Source organism: Planococcus citri, chromosome 3 (assembly GCF_950023065.1).
Source record: "Planococcus citri chromosome 3, ihPlaCitr1.1, whole genome shotgun sequence".
NCBI lineage: Eukaryota > Metazoa > Arthropoda > Insecta > Hemiptera > Pseudococcidae > Planococcus > Planococcus citri.
This window is the reverse complement of record NC_088679.1, coordinates 41,175,026-41,195,993: the sequence shown is the minus strand read 5'-3', so window position 1 is coordinate 41,195,993 and position 20,968 is coordinate 41,175,026. Positions and strand designations below refer to the sequence as shown.

General features: G+C 33.4%; 4 protein-coding genes across 7 annotated transcripts in view; 2 read left to right on the top strand and 2 right to left on the bottom strand.

Moving 5' to 3' along the window:
* Positions 1-4,323, top strand: part of LOC135839136 (ras guanine nucleotide exchange factor P-like) — a 37,369-nt gene extending 33,046 nt beyond the window's left edge. For all 4 annotated transcript variants that reach the window (XM_065355028.1, XM_065355031.1, XM_065355030.1 and 1 more), the window contains 9 exons: positions 278-1,400; positions 1,505-1,682; positions 2,202-2,382; positions 2,476-2,636; positions 2,878-3,011; positions 3,110-3,286; positions 3,371-3,475; positions 3,567-3,773; positions 3,852-4,323. In XM_065355028.1, coding sequence (XP_065211100.1) covers positions 278-1,400; positions 1,505-1,682; positions 2,202-2,382; positions 2,476-2,636; positions 2,878-3,011; positions 3,110-3,286; positions 3,371-3,475; positions 3,567-3,773; positions 3,852-4,022 — 2,437 coding nt within the window. In that variant the 3' untranslated portion in view covers positions 4,023-4,323. The remainder of the gene's footprint in view (positions 1-277; positions 1,401-1,504; positions 1,683-2,201; positions 2,383-2,475; positions 2,637-2,877; positions 3,012-3,109; positions 3,287-3,370; positions 3,476-3,566; positions 3,774-3,851) is intronic.
* Positions 4,324-4,780: 457 nt separating this feature from the next.
* LOC135838370 (very long chain fatty acid elongase 6-like) lies at positions 4,781-6,952 on the bottom strand. Its single transcript, XM_065353967.1, has 2 exons — positions 6,062-6,952; positions 4,781-5,412 (listed from the first exon to the last, which is right to left on the bottom strand). The coding sequence occupies exons 1-2, from the start codon at positions 6,364-6,366 to the stop codon at positions 4,878-4,880; spliced, it is 840 nt and encodes a 279-aa protein (XP_065210039.1). The 5' UTR covers positions 6,367-6,952; the 3' UTR covers positions 4,781-4,877.
* Positions 6,953-8,330: 1,378 nt separating this feature from the next.
* fbp (fructose-1,6-bisphosphatase) lies at positions 8,331-11,769 on the top strand. Its single transcript, XM_065353966.1, has 9 exons — positions 8,331-8,502; positions 9,137-9,172; positions 9,503-9,672; positions 9,755-9,899; positions 9,996-10,102; positions 10,181-10,331; positions 10,992-11,129; positions 11,208-11,324; positions 11,394-11,769. Exons 1-9 carry the CDS (start codon positions 8,389-8,391, stop codon positions 11,580-11,582), a joined length of 1,167 nt encoding a protein of 388 aa, XP_065210038.1. The 5' UTR covers positions 8,331-8,388; the 3' UTR covers positions 11,583-11,769.
* Cbp80 (Nuclear cap-binding protein subunit 1) lies at positions 11,574-15,778 on the bottom strand. The gene is made up of 15 exons (XM_065353965.1): positions 15,538-15,778; positions 15,318-15,406; positions 15,056-15,238; positions 14,607-14,978; positions 14,311-14,526; positions 14,141-14,238; positions 13,902-14,073; positions 13,759-13,826; positions 13,549-13,686; positions 13,376-13,479; positions 13,063-13,310; positions 12,812-12,990; positions 12,489-12,735; positions 12,285-12,398; positions 11,574-12,045 (listed from the first exon to the last, which is right to left on the bottom strand). Exons 1-15 carry the CDS (start codon positions 15,578-15,580, stop codon positions 11,932-11,934), a joined length of 2,385 nt encoding a protein of 794 aa, XP_065210037.1. The 5' UTR covers positions 15,581-15,778; the 3' UTR covers positions 11,574-11,931.
* Positions 15,779-20,968: the final 5,190 nt, after the last annotated feature.

The following is a 20,968-nucleotide window of genomic DNA, read 5'->3' as shown; positions in this document are numbered from 1 at the left end:
GGATAATTTTTTCATCAGAGCAGTCGATCTTCGCGTTTAAATAAGTATTTCAAATTTTTCATTTTTTTTTTTTTTTTTTTTTTTTTTTGAGAAGATAGGTAGGTATTTTTGTTTTGTTTTTTTTACATCACATCGCTACATTAAATTCGCGTGATTTGATATCCCTAATTTAAAAAATGATGAATCGATTAAACATTCAAATTAAAATACTCGACATTTTATAGGTAATTGGTATTCAATTCAATTTTTCTAACGAGTCGTTATATTGTTAGTACAGTTACTCAAAATCATCCGGAAGATCGCATTCGACACCAGACGACGGAACTCAACAACCTGCTAAGCCATTTCCATCTCGCACGTATCACACCATAAAAGACATGATATCGAGCAGGTTCAGCAAACAGAAATCCGATCAAATACCAGAAACGGGTTTAAATAACAGCGAAAGCAACGAAACGATGAAAACGGAGAATAATAACTTGAGCCCTCACAGTCAACTGGTGCAACGCGGCGTATACTTGGCTAATTCGCAACAATGCAATAGAAATGTAAATTACGGTTCAAATAACAACGGTAATATGGCAGATATGGCCAAACGAAGTCAAGAAGTAAGAGATCAAATTATCGGCCAGCAGTGCCAGCAGCAAATGCAATACAGAGAACGAGGAGTAGATGTCGGCCAAACGGCTGGAGTTTCACAGCAAGCATCCTCAGCGGTCATCGGCAACAATGATAACAACTGCGTGGCCGGCAGTAGTAAACAGTATTATCAAGACTGCTCGAATCGTGCCACCTCCAGACAATCCATATTAGATAACGAAACGCCTAATAGATTCAGAGAAGTGGAGCAGCAGAATGCCAATGCGGCGGCGGTCAGCGCCGCTAATCGAAGATACGAACAAGTGCCATCGAACGGTAACGTTTCCAGAAATATCAGACGTTTTCAAAACACCCCCGGTGATATGCCATCTACTTCGGGTACTCAGTCAGCAGTCTACAGTCGACCACCAATACCTACCCAAAGACCGCATTACGTTCACAGTGATAATTACCCAGCACAAATTCCCTCGACTAGTAAAGAAAATCTGCACTATACAAAAGATACCATGCACGATAATCGTACCGGTGTCGATATTCGAAATGGCGTCTCCGGTAATCATAACGCTAAGTACGAAGAACGAGAGTATCGTAAAAACGATAGCCAATTACCTAGTGATATAAAATATAACGTTGCCAATGCCAATGCCATGGAACGACGTAGTATATCCAGAGCTCGAAGTAACGATCATCTGCTTGAGGCAAATATTGGTAAAACGTCGCCTTATGCTAGAAAGGATTTACCTCTGAAACAGAAATCTAAGTCGTTTGAAAATTTAGGAAACGATGTTAACGAAGATGAAGTAAGTAATATTTTGAAAGTTGCATCGAGGAACCCTTAGGCTTAAATATTTGTGTGGGAGATGAAAGTAGGTACTTATTTTATTTTTGATTGTTTTCGTTTCAGGTTGATAAGATTGATTCTAAATCTAGTGGCCCGATTAGTGGGCTTAGTTCAGATTATGAGAAGCATCGCGGAGGAGGAGGCCAATCCGATTCTGGTAGAGGGAGCACCGTTTACAGTAGCGGAAAACTAAAGCATACTGATACTAGTCCTGATTCTTCAGAACCCCATCGAATTACCGGTAATTATTTGTGTTTACCTGTACCTTTGTTGATTTCTGGGTTGTGTACTGACGATTGAAATACTTCATGAGTTCAGGGGCTGTAAAAACGAAACATAATTTTGCTCGTAGGCACGAACAATCTCTAAAAACTGAGTTGAGGCGGTAGCATGAATAAGTTTTCATAAATTCACTTGGGCTAGGTTTCATGTGGGTGTTCTTTAACTACAATGATAGAATCATTATGACAAAATTTTGTGGTTTTTAGAATTTTCAAATTTGGAAGGAGGTACACGTATATGGGCTGGTGAATAAATTGTCATTTTGCCCCTTCAGTTTAACAAATAGGCAATATATTCGTCTTCTGTTTTTTTTTTTTTTTTTTTTTTTTTGCGAAGGAATAGTCCGAATAATAGCTAGGTACATGAGATAGTGGTTGTAAAATACGGATAGGTTTAGGTTAATGAAAAAAATACGATTAGACCTATCAAAAAAAGAAAAAAACAATCTCTAACTAATGTTGCAAATTGATGTTTTCAGGTAATAAAGACAATCAATGGGTGGACATGGTTGAAAACGAATTAAAACATATACTAGAACCGAAGTCGAACGCCAGTATGGCTAATTCGACGTTGAGTGATAGCTCAACATCACCTCCATTACCTCCAGTATCTCCTGATGTATCATCAGACGAGATGGCACCTACGTATAAACGCAAAAAGTACGTCTCAATTTTAATCCACAAAAAAATGCTATCCAAATTGTAATTTTCCTATTTAATAATAAAAAACAATTCTTTATTTCTGATTCACAGCTCGTTGTACGGTAGTAAATTAGAAACACCTTATAAAGCATCAGTACCTTCTAGTCACCATAGAAATTTATGGAATTCCAGAAGTAATACAAAAGAAAAAATCCACCAGCGTTTAGCCGTCAGTATGAAAAGGGCGGAAAATTCCAGCAAAATTCCATCGAGTAAGATAAACATTTTAAATTAAAAAGAATCGTTTAGATTTCCAACTGGTCGAACTTTGCTAAAGGAAAATACGATGTAAATATATTAATGACAAAGTTTACAGCGTGTAAACTTTCGCGTCCTGTATCTCGATAAACGTTACATTATACGTAGATAGGCCAAAGCTTCCCTAATCATGCTCTTTCATTTCGTATGTTTTCACTGATGGTCGTAATGTTTGTTTTGTATGTATTCGTATAGCTGTAGCTAGTAGCAGTATCGATTTAGATTCGATGCTAGACGAAGAAAATAACACCAGTGATGAAGATATCAGCGTTACAGATACTCGAGCGATTAGAAAACAGTTGGAAGGATTGGAGAATATGTATACCGAGGTGAATACTGAATACCAGATATACGAAATAGATTTTTATCCTACGTCAATTTTCGTCGTTCTCGTATATAGGTACTAACATGAAGTTGAATTTCGCAGGTCATGAAACTATTAGGCGTTAGAAAATCACAGAGCAGGTATCAGACAGATCCGAGGATCCATAAACGTCGGTTATATGGAAGTATGTCCTCGTTACCGTCATCAGTTAGCAGTCGCCCAATCAGAGATAGGCATAGAAGACCCGAAGATCGTAAAAAATTTGTCCGCGATATAAAAGTATGTTGAAATCAACACGTTTAATGAACGATTCGAGCGAAAAAAATAGGTACCTTCTTTTTAATAATAATCAATATTTAATAGGGTATAAATAAGAGATTTCAAAGATTAGAATCGCACGTGGTAACACTGGCTCGAAGCGTTGCTCATTTATCTTCTGAAATGCGAACTCAACATCTAATGATACAGGTAAATATAGAGAACAACGATAAATGAATAGTGTGCGACCGCGTTAGTAATTATTTCTTCGTTAATAATTAAATGCCTAAACTTTTCACAGGAAATGGAAGTTATACGAGGAGAACTGAATAATTTAAGAGCTCAGACAAATATGCTCACTGTGAGGTCGCAATCGATGCCGAGATTTTTCCCGATTCCTAACGCCGAGCAAACCAATTCCAGTCCTGATAAAATGAAAAAACTCACCAAATTTTTTGGAGATGAGCCACCATTATTGAGATTATTTTTGAAAAAATTAGGATACGAGGTGAGTTACCTATATTTTGAATTGATTACTTTGTTTGTTTTTTTTTTTAAAAATTTTATTACATATTATTATTTTCAGAAATATGCCCCTGTTTTTGAAAAAGAACGAGTAGGTTTGGTGGAATTACCTTATATGTCAGAAGAAAGATTACAAAAATTAGGTATACCGATGGGACCTCGATTACGAATATTGCAAGAGGCTCAATTAGGTTTTCCTGGTGCTCATGAAAATACTCTATGTATCGTTTAATTTATTTTTATTGATTTTTTAAAAACCAAAGATGACGAATTTATTCATAATATACGAATTTTTTGCCATTTATAGAGTCGACTGCATTGTAATAAAATACTATACCTACAACTATTATTTAATGTAAAATAATTACTGATGTAATAATCAAAATCTTAATATGCTTATCACCTTGATAGGTAAGTGTACTATTGAATTGTAAGGCTGAATATTAATCAAAACTACCTGTACATACAAGTGTAAATTTTATTTTGTATATTTTGTAAAAAAAAAAATAATAAATCGATTGTTCATTTTTCAATCCTGTATTCAGTGAATTTTATGAATGAAAACTTTTTTCTGCATGTTGAAAACGTTATCCAATAGATTGAACATAATTATCCTTTTTTCATGAAGTATATTGTGTTTTTTCTTCTCCAAAGTAGGTAATGCCAAACATAAAAATTAATAAGGTAGAAGACGGTATTTAATTTTTTTTAAAAATGAGTATTGTCATACTTGAAAGTACTTACCATTCATGTACGTATTTCGTGAACAAATTTGACGAGAAACTACTGGATAATGAAGTACTTTTTGGTAACTGCTATTCTCCTAATGAAATATTTAACTTATTGGACAATATTGGGAGAATTGACGTTTTGAGCTAGAATGTTTGCCTAACTTGAAAGTGAAGGATGAACAAATATTCAGCTGGAATCATATCGTTCGTGATTTTGATTAAAATACATGTAAAGGCACGAATCATCATCTATTAGAAATTTTATATTTCTTAACTCATAAAAAATAAAAAGTATAGGTAACTGAAATATTTAATCACAAACCATAAATAGGTACTTACTCATAACAATTACAATATCATTTCTCAGTAATAATACTCGTCAAAGTTAACACAGATTTGCTCTCGATAGTTTTATTCCTGATATAAAATCTTTTATAATACAAAACGCTACATAAAACAAAACACAATAAATACATTGAAAATAGAACAGAAGCGTTCAATATTGTAATATCGCAGTAATCTCCAACGATAGCGTAATAATAAATGAACGAACATAACGTAGCGCCGATCAACATTTGCAAAATCTCTGACAGGAGTAAGGCTGCAGGAACATTTTGAGGAACGGAAAATCCCAAAGATCGAGTTGTACCATAAAGGTAGATGAATATATGAGATAAATTAATCATAACTGCTAACCATAATATTATGGACGGTGGATAAGACGGATATATGTACCAAGTAATTAATAAAGCGCCTAAATGATGGCACCAATAATACGCGACTAATTTACGTTTTTGTAAAACTAGCAAAATCGTGTCGCCTAATTCGATTATCTTCAAATAAGGGAACATTCGGAGCCAAAATCCACAGAATGTTGAATTATTGCAGGTCCTGGAACGAAAAAAAATGTTTTTATGAGAAAATCGTAACGTTTATGAAAGATATGTGAGAGTAAGGTTGTCTGACATAAACCACATAGTAGGTAGGTATTGCCCATTTAAAACTGCAAAAAATTAAATCTGGAGATAAGTATAGGTAGGTACTACATTTTTCCCCACATATTTAATGCTTTTACTGTTGAAAAGAAAACATCTAAAGCATAGTATTGATAATATAAAATTTCCAAATTAATTCAAAGAATTATTTAAAAATAAGTAAAAAATTAAAAAAGGTTCCTTATCTTATGTGTATTCTTGAAACACCACTCATAAATTTAAAAAAAATGATGAAGACTCGAAAACTATGCAAATTTTACCTACACGACAAAAGGTACAGTAAAAAAAAAAAAAAAAAAACTCATAAATTAAATCAATTATTCAGTTAAAAAATATTTTTTGTTAGTGGTTGCAAAACACTGAGGAAAAAAATAAGTCCAGAAGACGTGTCATATGGGTAGACATGGTATATTCTTTCTTTCTTTCTTTTTTTGTTGATAATTCACCTCTGAAACGAGGTTCACAAATGGTCTTTTCACCTTAAAATAAATGATATGAAAGATAAACTAGGTATAGGATGGGTAGATATACTTATAGCTACTTACTTATCAGTACAAATTGACACGTAGAAATTTTCATTAATTAAAACATACGCTAGGGTAGGTAAAAGTCCTATAGTTGCGGCTGTATTCAAAACCAACATCGAAGCGTTCCATATCACAGCAAAATTTTTCAACTCGAATTTCGAACGTGTTTTCATCCAATACTGAATGATGAAAATCGCGCAAACGTAGAAAAATCCGCATACGAAACCGACGAATTGGAATTTTTCAGTCACATCGTCTATAACATCGTTAAAACTTTCTTCTTTGAAATTCAACGTAACTGTATTTTCCGAATTTAGCAACATTTTTGAACTTTACAAAGTACAAAAAAATTGCATTCTTTGTTAGGTAGGTAATACCGACTACTGACGAACTATGCAAACGAACTGTGCAGATTTCTGCTCCAAAACCAGGAAGAATCACGCATAACGTTTACCTTTTTGTTAATGTAACGGTTAATCGAAATCATTAAATCTCGAAAGTGATAATGATTTTTTTCGATGTCACGCCGCCGTCTTCAGAAAAATTACCTCGAGTAAGAGCTTAACTACCTGTAAATGATTATTAACAAGTCGGTATAACCATTTGTCAAAATGCTATTTACAAGGTAAATACGAGTAGACGACTTCGCGAAGAATCAGAGTGGTTAGAAGATAAGCTAAGCCTGCTGATAGAATAAAAAATACTATTTTATTATCGATGAAATCGAGGCATTTTCCTTGCAGAAAAATCACCTACTGCGAAATAACTATGAACTCGTCAGCAGGGGTGATTAAAAAAAAAAATCATTCATCGTGGCTTATTTTTTCGCAAATTTATCTATACAGAATTAATTACATAGGTACGTAGGTATTTGGAAATAATAAGTATCAATCAAAAGTACATGTATGCATAACATTATTGAGTGTGTATTGGTAGGTAGTATCCACTTTAATTTTCATCTCCTGATGTATACCTAGGATTTGTAATAAAAATAAGCGGCGACATTCGTTCAAGCCAAATACTTCAGATATAGGAACCTACATAGGTACATTATAATTGCCATATTATTTTTCATTTAGGTCAAGTTTCAAAAAATTTCTAGTAGGCCTACCTAATTTCAGGTAGTGGAAAATATAAAATTAGGAACAACTATACTTATTTACACGTTACAGGTCTGTTTAGAGGGGGAGTTTCCCCTAGGCACGAGCATTTTTTTTGAGAAACTGCTAAGGGCTTGTCAGTGCTAAGAAACTTGTTTTCATTAAAAGGGCCCTAAAAAATAGCTCAATTATGTGTATTTTTATCTTAAAGCAATACCTAATCCGCCGCTAAGATTTTTTTATTTTTATTTTTAAAAAATTTGAAACTGACGAGACATCTCAAACATAATTCATTTTTCGTAGGTTAAGCATGCACAATTGCACACTCACATGTACACAATATCAATAAAATTTCTTCGGCTACATTGAACTAGAAAGTGTTTAAAAATACCAACTTACCGCAAGAAGAACAAAAAAAAAAAGAAAACCAAAGCTGAAGTTTATATAATCAAATAGCCGAATAGTGCAGTGGAAAAGCCTACAATGAATAATTTTCTCGTAGTTTTAGAAGACTTCAGAGGATTGTGGATTGTGTGAATAACTTAAATTATGAACTTCATCCCTAAGTGGATTTTCGTTGGTAAAGTTTTAATGTTTTTCTTGGGAATTCTTGTTTCATGAAGGACAGAGTGGTTCATGATTTTAACGAAAAAAATGAGTATTTCTCAAATCTTCGTCCGACTTGAAGTCTAATACACCTAATTAAATCTCAGAAACGCAACCGATGAATGTAACGATAGATCATAAATTAGGCAAGAATTTATTTAAAAAAATATGTTCGATTAATCAGATTTTAATTTTTTTTTTTTTGAAAATTTTCATTTGTACATTCAAGCGTTAATTGAAGGAGAGAGCTCATTTTACAATACTTTTGTAATAGGCACCATCACATTAAAAAAAAAAAAAAAAAAAAAAACTTTTAGAACACCTACCTATTCATTTAATTTTTACGCACTTCAATCACTTCATGCTAATACCTATTTCAGTACTCTAAATCAAATGAGTGATTTTATCATATCAGATAGGTTTTATGTATATTCGAATACTTATCAGATGAAAATATTTGCCATAAGCACCAAGATTGTAAAAAATCTTTCTGAGTTCAAGTATCTATACCTACTTATATGTATGTACTCAACTTTTGATGAATCTTAGATACTCTTAAATTTTTACAAGGCATGATGTTACTAAAGTGTCGCGCGTATCTAATTACCTACTTAGTTTAAAATTTGAATCTGTACCATCATGATGAGTTTCAATTTCCTCTTCATTAATTTGTTTCTTGTTTTAAATGTTTTAATTGTGATTTCTACAAATGAGGTGTTTCCTACATACGATAACTTCACGACTAAATGCAAGGTTAGTTCATTCTACTGAATAATCACCAGTCTATCGCTTTGAAAAAGGAAAATATATCATTGATTCATTGGAAAAGAATTGACTTCGTCAGTTTTGTTCTATAATATGGCTTGCCTCATTTTACTTTATTGGCCAACGAGTCAGCAATTTCGATTGTTTTATAGGTATTCTAAAAATTTTAAAACATCAACAGTTTCATGCACCTAACTAGGTTGTGTATACAGTATAATAATTTGAATTTGTTTCATCTCTTCCTGTTTACACGAATATTTATGCATTCTTAGGTCATCGATTCAAAAGAATTATCTTGAATAATTTTTAATCATCTTTCATCTCTCATAAAAAATCGGCAAAATACGAAAAAAATTACGTAAAAATGAAAAATTATTGACCACTGATAAAAGAGAATCACACATGAATCACATCAACAACTTCTTGTCTGACGTATGCAGTTTGGTTGAAAGTACAAAAGTTATGTGGCGAGTGGCGACTGCATGAAATATCATGATATGAAAACAAGAGTGGGGGTATCATGTGTTTATGTTTTAAATAACTCGCTTCACACGTACGAGTACTGAACTTGAATTGATATAATAGAATACGTTTAATCAGCACGAACTCGGTTTTATTTCAGCTGCGTTGTTCTTTGTATGAAAAACTATTACTAAATGTAAGTACCTACAATTTTGTATAATTCCAATCTTAGATTATGCTTAAGACATAAATGTTGAACATTAGATAGGTATTCACTTATTTTACTCATAATTCAATGATAACCCTTATGGAACAGATAATTTCATTTCAAGAACCTGAACCTGGAATAAATATATCATTAAAATTTGCCTTTGTAACTATTTCATTATGTAACTAGGTACCTGTCTGAAAAAATACCTACATCATCGTTAATCTGTCAGATCTGTGTGAATTGTAAATTTCTATGAAATTACGAAACCGGTGAACCTTGTTGATCAGGTGGTCTAATTACAATGTTTTTTCGCAGATGTCTAACGCAGGTTTTGACTCAGACTGTATGACTTTGACGAGGTTCGTCCTCGCAGAGCAGAAAAAAGTTCCTTCAGCAACTGGCGATTTAACTCAATTACTTACTTCTATTCAAACCGCAGTAAAAGCTGTTAGCTCAGCAGTACGGAAAGCTGGCATAGCACATTTGTAAGCCCATTTTTAAAAGTAGCTGTTCGAATGCATTTTTAGGTAACAACTCCTTGTGATATTTCTCGTTTTGCACTTATAGATATGGAATATCTGGTTCAGTGAATGTCCAAGGAGAAGAAGTAAAAAAATTGGATGTCCTTTCGAACGAATTATTCATAAATATGTTAGGTTCATCTTACAAAGTCTGTACATTAGTCACTGAAGAAAATGAAGAAGCGATCGAAGTAATGAATCCTTATCAATATACCTAGTTTTCTTCTAATCTAAGTACGTTCGTAGAGGTCAAAATAATTGAGTAATATCATTACTTTAAAATACAGATTGAAACCGAAAAACGAGGAAAATACGTGGTTTGCTTCGATCCTCTCGATGGTTCTTCCAATATAGATTGTTTAGTATCAATAGGCTCAATTTTCGGTATATACAGGTTCGTAGTAAGAAATACCAGTTGAAATTTGTTACACGTTATTCGACTCTTGCCTACATGTCTTATGCATTAAATTAGGAAGCAAAATGCAGATCCACCTTGTGCCAAAGATGCTCTTCAGTGTGGTAGGAGTCTCGTTGCTGCTGGTTATGCTTTGTATGGTAGTGCAACGATGATGGTACTCGCCTTAGGTAAAGGAACCGGTGTTAATGGATTCATGTTAGATCCAGTGAGTAAACAATTTTTTTCTCGAACCAATTTGTGCATGGAAATTCATGTTTCACGATCACGAAAGTTCCGTTTTATAATAATTCTTATGTATTCTATAACAAGTGGTAGATATGGAAAAATGTTGATTATTTTTTTTTCTTTGAAAAGCAAAGTTCAAACTTTATGTTTGATAAACACGCCGTTTACTAGCGGCGATAATCTGTAGAGTTCAGAATAAGTGGTGCATACCTACATTACATTATTTTGTTTCTTTTAATTAAATAAGCTTATCATTATCAGATAATTTTTTAAAATAAATATCCGGAAAAAAGTAAAATCATCGTCAACATTTTGATAACGCTGGCGTAAATAGTAGATTTTGAAATTTTAATGTACCTTAGGAACGTTGGAAAAAACACATAGGTAAAACATTATGGTAAACAAACAGTTGAACAGATTTGAACACAAAAACGTTAAATGTCGCCTGATTAATAAATGTCATGTCTGATTTATCCCTCAAGATTTCTAAATATTTCCACGTATTCGATAATTAGTTACGCGATTTTAATTAATTGCAAAATTCATAAATTACACATAAACATGCATAACCGGCTGTACTTTTTAAAATTACGATTCTAGCGGAGGTAATAATCTGTTTCATACGTAACGTTTTTTACAGTCCATCGGAGAATTCGTACTGACAGAAAGAAACATTCAAATACCAAAACAGGGTAAAATTTATAGTATAAATGAAGGATATTCATCACAGTGGGACGATGCAATCAAGGAATACGTTAACAAGAAAAAATTCCCGGAGGTATGAAGTACAAAATATCAAAATATCCTTCAACTAAAAGAAATTATTTGCTTTACAAAAATGTACAAATGATTTCAGAGCGGTAAACCTTACAACGCACGTTACATAGGCTCAATGGTCGCTGATGTCCATAGAACGTTAAAATATGGAGGAATATTTATGTACCCGGCAACGAAAGATGCACCTAACGGCAAAGTGAGATTTTGCACAGAAATAATGACTTTAATTCAGTAGAAACGTGTCTAATACTACTCCTTATTTCAGTTGAGATTATTATACGAAGCTATTCCAATGTCACATATCGTAGAAGAAGCTGGTGGCTTATCATCTAACGGCAACATATCAATTTTAGATGTGCAACCTACCAAGATACACGAAAGATCTCCGATATTCTTAGGGTCGCAGAACGACGTTTCAGAATTATTAGAAATTATTAAAAGTAAATCTAAGTGAAAATGTATAGATATAATTATTTTTTTAACATGATTTTTAATGCAATAAATAATATCATAAATACCCGTGAATTAAGAAAAAGACATTTCGATTAATCTGTATCACAATAGCATTAGAAATCGAATCTACGATTTATGAAATCATAATGTGTATCTCAACTTAGTTGGAATAAAAATTTTATTACCTACTTGAAAAGTAATATTATTTGCAATATTCTTAAGTAATGATAACTCGAGTTAACTTCATAACTAATAAAAGGCTACGTGCCCAAAATAGTCACATATTCACTGAGTACAAACAGAAAAGAAAAATGTCAATTTGGACTCGGTTGTACGCACAGACTAGGAACTTAACCTCTCAAGCTTAAAAACTGATGGAATACTTCTAAAATATGCGGATCAAGATCTTGAGTGAACAATAAAGTCTCCAAAGTACCGCTGTATTTTTGAACTTGATCGTGGTGCTGAAAAATAAATCGTCAATGAATTGAAATTTGTTCACATATCAACTGGCCACAGGAATGAATCAAATTTTTTTATCGAAAATCGGTTGGTAGGGCATTTCCTCAATCATTATTTACAACTACATCGCCCTTATTTTCCGGATTATGATCTCGACCTTTTACATATTCAGATCCCTCTTTTCGCCAACATTTTCGAAAAAAATTCTATCTACTTTACTAGCTATCGATGAAATACTCACGGCTAAAAATACTTGTTGAAGCCGGCCAATAGTCCACTTGTACCAATAATTCTCATGAGAGATACCATCGGTATCGCATCTCACCAAATGTTCTCCGAGTATCATAATAAATCTCTATAAAAGAAAAACAATCACCGAAAAATTAAATATTACTAAAATAACCCACGGCATTGTACAAATATGTACAGATTTCGAATTTCGTACCTGGAAAATAATGAGGAATAAATTTTTCTGATCTCCTTGCGCAGATTCCAACTTTTCTTCCATTTTTTCGACCATTTCCTCTGTTATTTTTTCTTCTGTTTTAATTTGTGGTTCTTCGTCTTCACTATCAGAGCTACCATTGGTGTGTCCCACTTTTTCTCTCATTTCGGTTAATTCCTTGGTAAGACGATTAACGTGCTTCGACATCTTGTTTATAGTCAGGTATAATATTTCCCAAACATACAATCTAAAAATTGAACCAATCAGAAATTGAGCCGTGATTCTTTTCAAACCGATTTATAAACAAAATGGTCTACAATTACTTCGTGAATTCTGACGACATTTCTTTCGAAAATATCCAATTGGCGACAGAAGAACAATCTAGAATTTGATTCTTCAACAACTTATCGATCAAAACGATGAGCATTTGTTGGTGAGTACGCCATAATTCGAAAATACTTCGCAGTACGCAAAGCTGTGCTTCTTCACTTTCGGCTAACCACTGTAACATTGCCATATTTAATAAAAATATACTGATCTGTGTTTATGAGAGATGATTACGTCGTGAACTCACTTTCAAAACCTCATAATAACGATTGATGGCGACAAACGAATGCGTGAATGATTTAGCTCCCAAAAACAGCAACGTTTGTGCGAACACATCAATTTGTAACGGATTACATCTAGGTTCCATATCCCCACTGCTCTCCATAAGTAAAGGATTCGGTATGTCCTTCAAAATATTTATTATCTGATCCTCCGGGCTTTTCTGACGAATGGCTGTGGATAGAGTTTGCGCATACTGTACACCTTCCACTTCACCTAAATCAAGCAAGATGTATCACTTTCTGCCATCTCACTACAAAACACTTTGTCAGTCGACTTACTCGAATTATCGGGGCTATATTTATATTTGGGCTCGGGTTTTTCGGGAAGTAACTGAGCGTAGCTTTTGGGAACCATGTCGCAAATTCGTTGATGATACGACAACCTGCAAAAATAATAATGACAGTTATAAGACTTGTAAAAATATTTACGGTAATAAAAATAAATACTTTACCTCATAGTTTTGAGTAGTACTTCACGAATAAACTTCGGTTGAGGATGTTCAGGATGAAATTTTACCGATGCTTCCCAATCATCCCAAGCAAAGCTGAATTTGAAATTACTCAAATGATAACCGAACCATGTAACCAATCTGAAATATATTTTTCAAATTGAAAACAAACTGTACAAACTTTTGAATGAAAGTCGTGATACTTTTAATCACCTGTCAAAACATGCCACGTTCATATTTTCCAATCGGAAGAAGAACATTTCAGTAGCTTGAGCTAAAACCTGCAAAATGATAACATTTAATAAGCATAACCGAAAACATATTTTTCAATCGTTTCGAAAAAAAATTAATCTTACCTGAGGTACAGTGAACGGCTTCAATTTACACAATTCCAAGAGTAAAGATGCGTAAAATATTTCTATATACCTCGGTGCAGGGAGACTCAACAATTCGGCAAATATCACTTCAATAACACAATATTCCAGGGGAATATTAAGCTTATATGGGAAGTTCATGAGCTGCTGAGCACTGAAAAGAAATTCTCATTATGTAAACGGAATAACAAAGACGATCAAATAATTACTTCGTCCATTACCATTCTTTTCTCTCAAAGTGATACAATTCGATAATTTGATGCAAATGCTCTTCTATCAAGTATCGTTCTATCGCGTGAGCTCCCGGCAAAATAGGACCCTAGTAAATTAAAACATTTCGCATGAAATAGTTGAATAATTACAAGATCAATTCACTCTATACAATACTTACTTCAGGACAATCGGTGTAATCGAACATTCGAAATACTACCCATGGCATCGGATACTTATAAGACGGATGATGCGGCGGAGGTATAATCAGAGGGATGTTATGCTGCAAAGCTTCACACAGAATGTTATCGAAAGCCAAGTACGGTCGCAAAATATGATTCTCCGTCCAATTGTCCTGTCTTAACTTATTGATCTGCGCCCAAAGGCAATCCAAATACTGCAACAAAATAGAGGAAAAATCATTCAGTAACTCAAGAAATGAATGATTAAAATTGAAAAAGAGTATTTGAAACTTACTTCTTCCTGAGGATGAGGATTATCTGTAGACCAGACCCGCAAAACACCAAGATGCTTTTTCGATCTTTTATTCAAATACACTTCAATAGTGGCCAGCATCATATTCAAGTTTTGCTCTTTCTTCTCGTATAATTCTCGACCAACCCAAGGTAAACATGATAATACAGCATACGCGTACCAATCTTTACGAACCATCGGTACACCTTCTTCTTTAACAACATCTAGTAGGTTCTCAAATAACGACAGCAACGAACTCGCAGAAATAACGTGGCAATTCACTAAATCCGCCAAGAATCTCAAACAATAACGAGCACTATTCCAGTTACATGATTTCAAGTTATCCTTTAAATTTCGGACCATATGCTCTACGAACTGAAAAAGCAGATTTTAAATGTAAGTTAATACTGACAAAATACGAACTACAAAAATCTAGGACTGTAACTAATCACCTCTCCTCCAAAATTGTAATTCTTCACGTTTAATAAACCGACCAACGTTGAATAAATCGTACATTTTTCTGGGATTTTAATCGCACAATCGGTCAGAATTCTCAAAACTTTGGCTCGAAATGTGCCCAGGTCGCCTTCCAAGACGCTGGCTAATCCTTGTAAGTTGCTTTCCAAGTTCGTGTTCTTCAAAGATAACAAAAAAATATGAACTTAGATTTCAAGAAAAAAGATGATTCAAACACCGAAAAAATTAAATAATTACTTTTTCTCCAACTTCCAAAATCAATTTTCCCAATCTGTCTTCTATATCCTGGTTTTCGGATACTTTACGTCTCTTTTTACAGAGTCTCTCTGAAATGCAAGATTACGGATGATTATTAACTAATAAGGTACAATTACAGCAGTATCTCTTAACACGCAAAAATTCTAGGCTGAGAGCAAGGGATTATATATTTTATTTATGCTCAAATCTGTAAACTCACCGTAACCATCTTCGGTTTCCTCGAACTGTCTTCTACGACTCATGATTCAAAATAAAAGAAATAACACACTGTTGGAAGCCGGACAGCTAATCAACAATAGTGAACGACCGTATATTAAATGTTTCAGGACAAAAAGATATTTTAATGAACTTCACACCATATTTCTCGCTCAAAAATTGATAACTTTCTCGAAAACAAACGCGTAGCTATCGCGTAGCAAGCAAAAGATCAAAAATTATTTCGGGGCGACACAGCCACAGCGTAGGGCCGGGCGACCGGGCGTACATTTTTTTTATCAAACGACAGTAGCGCTACTAGCTAACCATAACAAAAGTAATAATTTTGAAATAAATAAAAATGTGTTTTTACTTTTTTTTAAAAATTAATTATAGTTCTTAGGTTCTTACTGTTCTTAGTTCTTGACTTCTTGTTCTTGACCTTCAAATCTTGAGTTCTTCACCTAAAATGTATCGCTTTCCATTAAACAATTGAAAAAAAAAAGCAAAAGGAGTGAAAGGGCTGAAAGCCTGAAAGAAAGGCTGAAGCTGAAATAAGAGAAGAGAACTCAACTTGTGAGTTCACTTGGTTAATTGGAAAATTTGATTCAATTTAACTAATATAATATTAAACGAATAAAATTTCATATTTTTGAAATGATGAATCGAAACTTCAAAGTCCAACTCCAATCTCTCAATAAGTTCTCGATCTCAATTTAATGATGGAAAATTTTTAAAAATTCAATCACTTCCGAAAAAGATATTGCTTCGAAATTTACCATTGTGGAGAATTTCCGAGAAATGCACTAGAATCAGTAGAATCTGCTGGGGAAGTAGCTTTTGAAAATGCATTTTGAGTTTTACTGAGCTTACTTGAAGAAAGAAGATTTTTAAGGTTTTAAAAGTTTCTGGTTGGTATTTAAAAAGTGTTTAAAAAATAGATTAAAAAAACGTCCAAAAACCAGATTTCCGAGAATCCGCGTGAAAAAACATACTTTTTATTTCAGTTCAACTAATTCAAGCCAAAGACCAGCGACCGCGCCGAACGGGCATAGCCCGTTTGCGCGCGGCCATTGTCTCTCCCCCCTTTTTTCATAGCCCGTTTGCGCACATTCAAGATAAACATGATTAATGAGTTTTTCATAAATATGGGATGTTTGCGCACATTTCCTCATTTTTAAGATTTTGTATGAGTGGTTATCAAAATAGGCGAAATGAAAATAGACCTAATGAAATGAACTGGGAAGAGCAAAAAAATTACTTATTCAACTGCTTCGCAATTTTTATTTATGCTCTCAATATGACCTTACGCCTGTACCATAGGGTTGTCCACATTTACACAGCAAAACTTTTTTTGATGAATATTCACTGTCTCACCCGCTCATTTTTTCCCTTTAGGTGTAGGTAGTTCACAAAAAAAATTTCAGCCAAATCCGTAAAGAATAACCCGTGCCTCGGGGCCGCTCAATGTCCTTATGGGAATTAACATAGGATTTTACGTGTGAAAAACGTATAAAACTTCAGTTTTGACCGAATTTCTTTGAAATTGATCGTTTGGACCATAAAAAGCAATAGTGTAAACAACTTCAAAGTGTTTTGACGAATTTTCAACTCTGAGGGGTCCATTATTGAGGAGCCACAAACCCCCAAATATTGTAAAAATTGCGGTTTTTGGGGTTTTAATCATTTTTTCCTCCTGGAAAGAATAGATACATATGTGAGGAACATTAAAAACAGAATGCTGCATGAAATCAAATTTTTTATTCAACAGTCTTTTGCTCCCTGAATTTCATAAGTAGGCAACTTATTCATCTGACATGTTTTTTGAGAGATCGGCGATTGGACCGGTTAGGCAAAGGTATGTAACTTATTCACTTCTTGAAACTTTTAAGGTGCGAATGAGTATTTGAGCTTTTAGCGACTTAGCGACTATACCTACATGAGTAAGGTCCTCCAATAAAAATTTAAAAAATTGTCCCATTATAGAATTAGAATGTGAAAGAGATGTAGACCTAAAGCAGATCTTTCTATTTCAAGTATAGTTACATACATGTACCTACATATTATTATTTGCCATTGCATAGAAGATTCCAGTTGGACCTTCTGGAGTTCGGAGGCCCCTCTAAGGCTTTTTTGTATCACACGAGGATCTTGGTAATGCGATCATCAGGTGTAACCGAGGACCAATCGGCGCCTAGGATGTCTATAATTTTACCTTTCATTTGCAGATCGATTACTTTTACCTCAATGATAGAGAAATTTTCTCAGATAAATTCATGTTTTAATCAGGTTGATTAATCAATGTCCACAAAAAAATATAATTGAAATTTTCTGCATTCGGCTATCAAAATGACAACTGGATTAGGCAATGAAATATCAAAACGATGCGGCTCATGAATAAGTTGCATACCCACCAAATTACAAGGAGTTGTACATGACAACGGTTTCACGCAACACCACAATTTATAAAAAAATAAATAAACATCAAACGAACGTTTACCAAGTTAAAGACCTGTTAACTTTTAAATAAAATACCGTTTTAACGTCGACAGTTTTTTATCGAATATTTTTTCATAAAATACGGTAATGATTTTGTAGATATTTATTGTTCGTTAATTAATAAATTCATTCGCTACAATGTAATTTTCATTACTTAATGAACATGCAACATACACAGTGCAACATGAAGTAAGCAATATAAAGTAATAAATGAAAACCTGTTCAGAAAGTAAATAGGCAGAAGTAAACACCGTTTTTTTTCACAGTTTAATATACCTATAAGAATAGGTAATAAAGATAATTACTGCATATCTAACTGTAAATAATAAGCAATAATAATAATAAGAAAACGAAAGTGTTTAATTTACGTACGTACAAACCTACTGAATGCAGACAAAAACCAGTTTTTTTGTTTGCATATATTTATATACGAACATACAAATATCTTGAATTTTATGCAACTCGTTTGAATGTCATTTCCAAATTTAAAAGGAACCAGGACCAAATACGTGCGTTCACGTACATACATAGTTAGGTTTCTACATTGAATGTCTATGCAAAAAACCTACGTCAACAGACATTTTAGCTCCGATGTTGAGATCGTATTCAATTAAAATGATGACGCGAATCAGATAATAATATAATGAAACGATTTTGACAATTTATACAATACGAGTTCCATTTGTACAAGAATAAGTAACCTTAATTCGTATTATTTTGAGAAACAGAACATCTCGGAAGCTCGCAATTTGCGTCATTTCCGAAAGTTGTGACCATGACGCGACCCTGTACAGTTCATTATTCGCCAAAGATAAACATGCTCTGTATGTGTTGGCCAATACGCTGAATCGTATCAACATTTCTCGTTTAGGAGGTATCCGTATCCCCATGTATAGGTGAACGCTAAATGATAATCATGATCGAATATATTTATGCGAGAATATTTTTATCAAAAAATATTCTCTACAGCCGTGGCTTGCATGTTGATCGAGGTTTTATAATACAATATACCGTATGATTTGTATTTTTGCAACGCTTTTCTATCGTAGCACATACGATAAGAGCAGGAAGAAACGTGTGTCCTTTTTAAAGAACTAGGAAGAGCGAACGTCAAAACTATAAAACAAATACTGGCGCAACATTAACAGAGTAACTAACCTTGGCTTTCTTGCACTTAACTGTAACGCTATCGCGTATCACGCAGTTGTTCTCCTGTCAAGGTTGAATTAAATAAAAATTTTAGAATTATTCGCTAAGTAGCTCGCGAAATTTAAAAAATAAAATATTACAAAAATAAAAATATCTGCATAATGACAATTTTATTGCATCGAGTAGGTCTTATATAAATGTATGTAGGTAAGGTACTTTGCAAGAGATCGCTCGCACCGTTGTATTGTAAACCGATTGTACATTTTTAACGTTGTTTTAGAAACAATCTTTTACTAATTTTACTGTCACATTGCAAATTAAAATGCAGGAAATTTAAGTATGTATTAAGCTGTATCTTTTTTTTTAGATAGGTGCAATTGAAAGCTGCAAAAAAAAAGACGAAAAACTTTGCTTACGCGTGTTACACGAGTAGTATGGTCGAAAAAAGAAAGATATAGTACGAGTTTTTTTTGCAAGGAGTAAGAAGTCGTGTTTTTAACGAGTTTCCTAATTAAATTTTTATGACCATTTAATGTTTAAACATAATGATCAAAATGGTAAAAACGGCGTATTTAATTTTTTTTTTACAAATTTTGCATCACTTATTGTTTGTTTTGTAAATATTTACATATGTTAAAAAATACTGTAAAAAGTAAAGGTTAAGTAGGTATATTAGATCGTTAATTTTAATTTTTTTTCATTATTGTTCACACCATGAAAACTCGCATTCAATCACAATGCGAATCCTCATAAGATAGGATGGAAGTTATGAAAGTTATAGGTACCTATCTAGCTCTAAAAGGACACAATAACTTTTAAAAAATTCAAATTCTTCATTATTAAGACACTAATAATTGATTGAATAAGTAATAAGATACATAGAAAATAAAGCAATTCCTATCTATCGCGTACTTAAAAGTTCATTTATTTCAAAAATTATGATTGCAAACATGCAGTATCTAACTATAAAAGAGGTTCTCATGCATTTAACACAAAACGATAAAAATATAGGTCAAAAATTGTCACTAATGAGAAATACCTAATACATAACAACACTTTTACTCAATGGCAACGCTTCATCGTGGTGATGTTGCACAATCCATCGATCACAATCATCAATAATTTTGAGTTTTTCAGCGTCGCATTGCAAAACAAAATGTCAAATTAACGTTGTAATTGGTTTTATTATGCCTACATTACTTCGACTTCCAACTCAGTTTATTCGTAATTAAAGTCGAGTTTCTTTAAAATAGTATAAAACGAACTTCGTTTAAAATTTGGCAATTCTTCATCGTTATTCACAGCGATCAAAATTTTATTAATGGTCGGAGTTTCTTTTTTTAAATAAAAATTGTAAACCTTCTGTCGAATGGCGGATTTGGTCGAATCATCCAATTTGGAAAAAATCGTCCTGCAGCCCTTTCTGCGATTCAAAGTGTTTGCCTTGATTTCTTTACCAGTTTTGAATTCTTGTATTATTTTTTCAACGCTGCGTCGACCGTAGCCCGAAATTTTAACTACTTTGTCTACCAACTCTTTGGTGAATAGACTTGGGTATTCAGTTGAGATATACCGATAGATGTTTATGATAATCATTTTTTCCTCCTTACCGATCGGTTTTCCTTTGGGGTGCGGATGAAACGTGGATGAAGATGAACGTGAGTTGAGGGATGACGTTGATTCGGAATTTTCCGATGACGAAGTTTGAGAGTTTGATGAAATTGATGAGGACGAAGTCGAACTTGGCGATGATGAAGCGGAATGCATGAACGACGGAGAAGAGAAGG

Bases quoted from the DNA above. Each gene is read 5' to 3' on its own strand.
- LOC135838370 (XM_065353967.1), bottom strand. From the start codon at position 6,366: ATGTTGCTAAATTCGGAAAATACAGTTACGTTGAATTTCAAAGAAGAA. The intron at 5,413-6,061 runs GTAAGTAGCTAT...TTTTCGTTCCAG, and splicing joins GTGTCAATTTGTACTGATAA to GACCTGCAATAATTCAACAT.
- fbp (XM_065353966.1), top strand. From the start codon at position 8,389: ATGATGAGTTTCAATTTCCTCTTCATTAATTTGTTTCTTGTTTTAAAT. The intron at 8,503-9,136 runs GTTAGTTCATTC...GTTTTATTTCAG, and splicing joins ACTTCACGACTAAATGCAAG to CTGCGTTGTTCTTTGTATGA. The intron at 9,173-9,502 runs GTAAGTACCTAC...GTTTTTTCGCAG, and splicing joins ATGAAAAACTATTACTAAAT to ATGTCTAACGCAGGTTTTGA.
- Cbp80 (XM_065353965.1), bottom strand. From the start codon at position 15,580: ATGAGTCGTAGAAGACAGTTCGAGGAAACCGAAGATGGTTACG. The intron at 13,480-13,548 runs GTAAAGTATTTA...TTATTTTTGCAG, and splicing joins GTACTACTCAAAACTATGAG to GTTGTCGTATCATCAACGAA. The intron at 12,991-13,062 runs GTGAGTTCACGA...GCAATGTTACAG, and splicing joins GTTATTATGAGGTTTTGAAA to TGGTTAGCCGAAAGTGAAGA.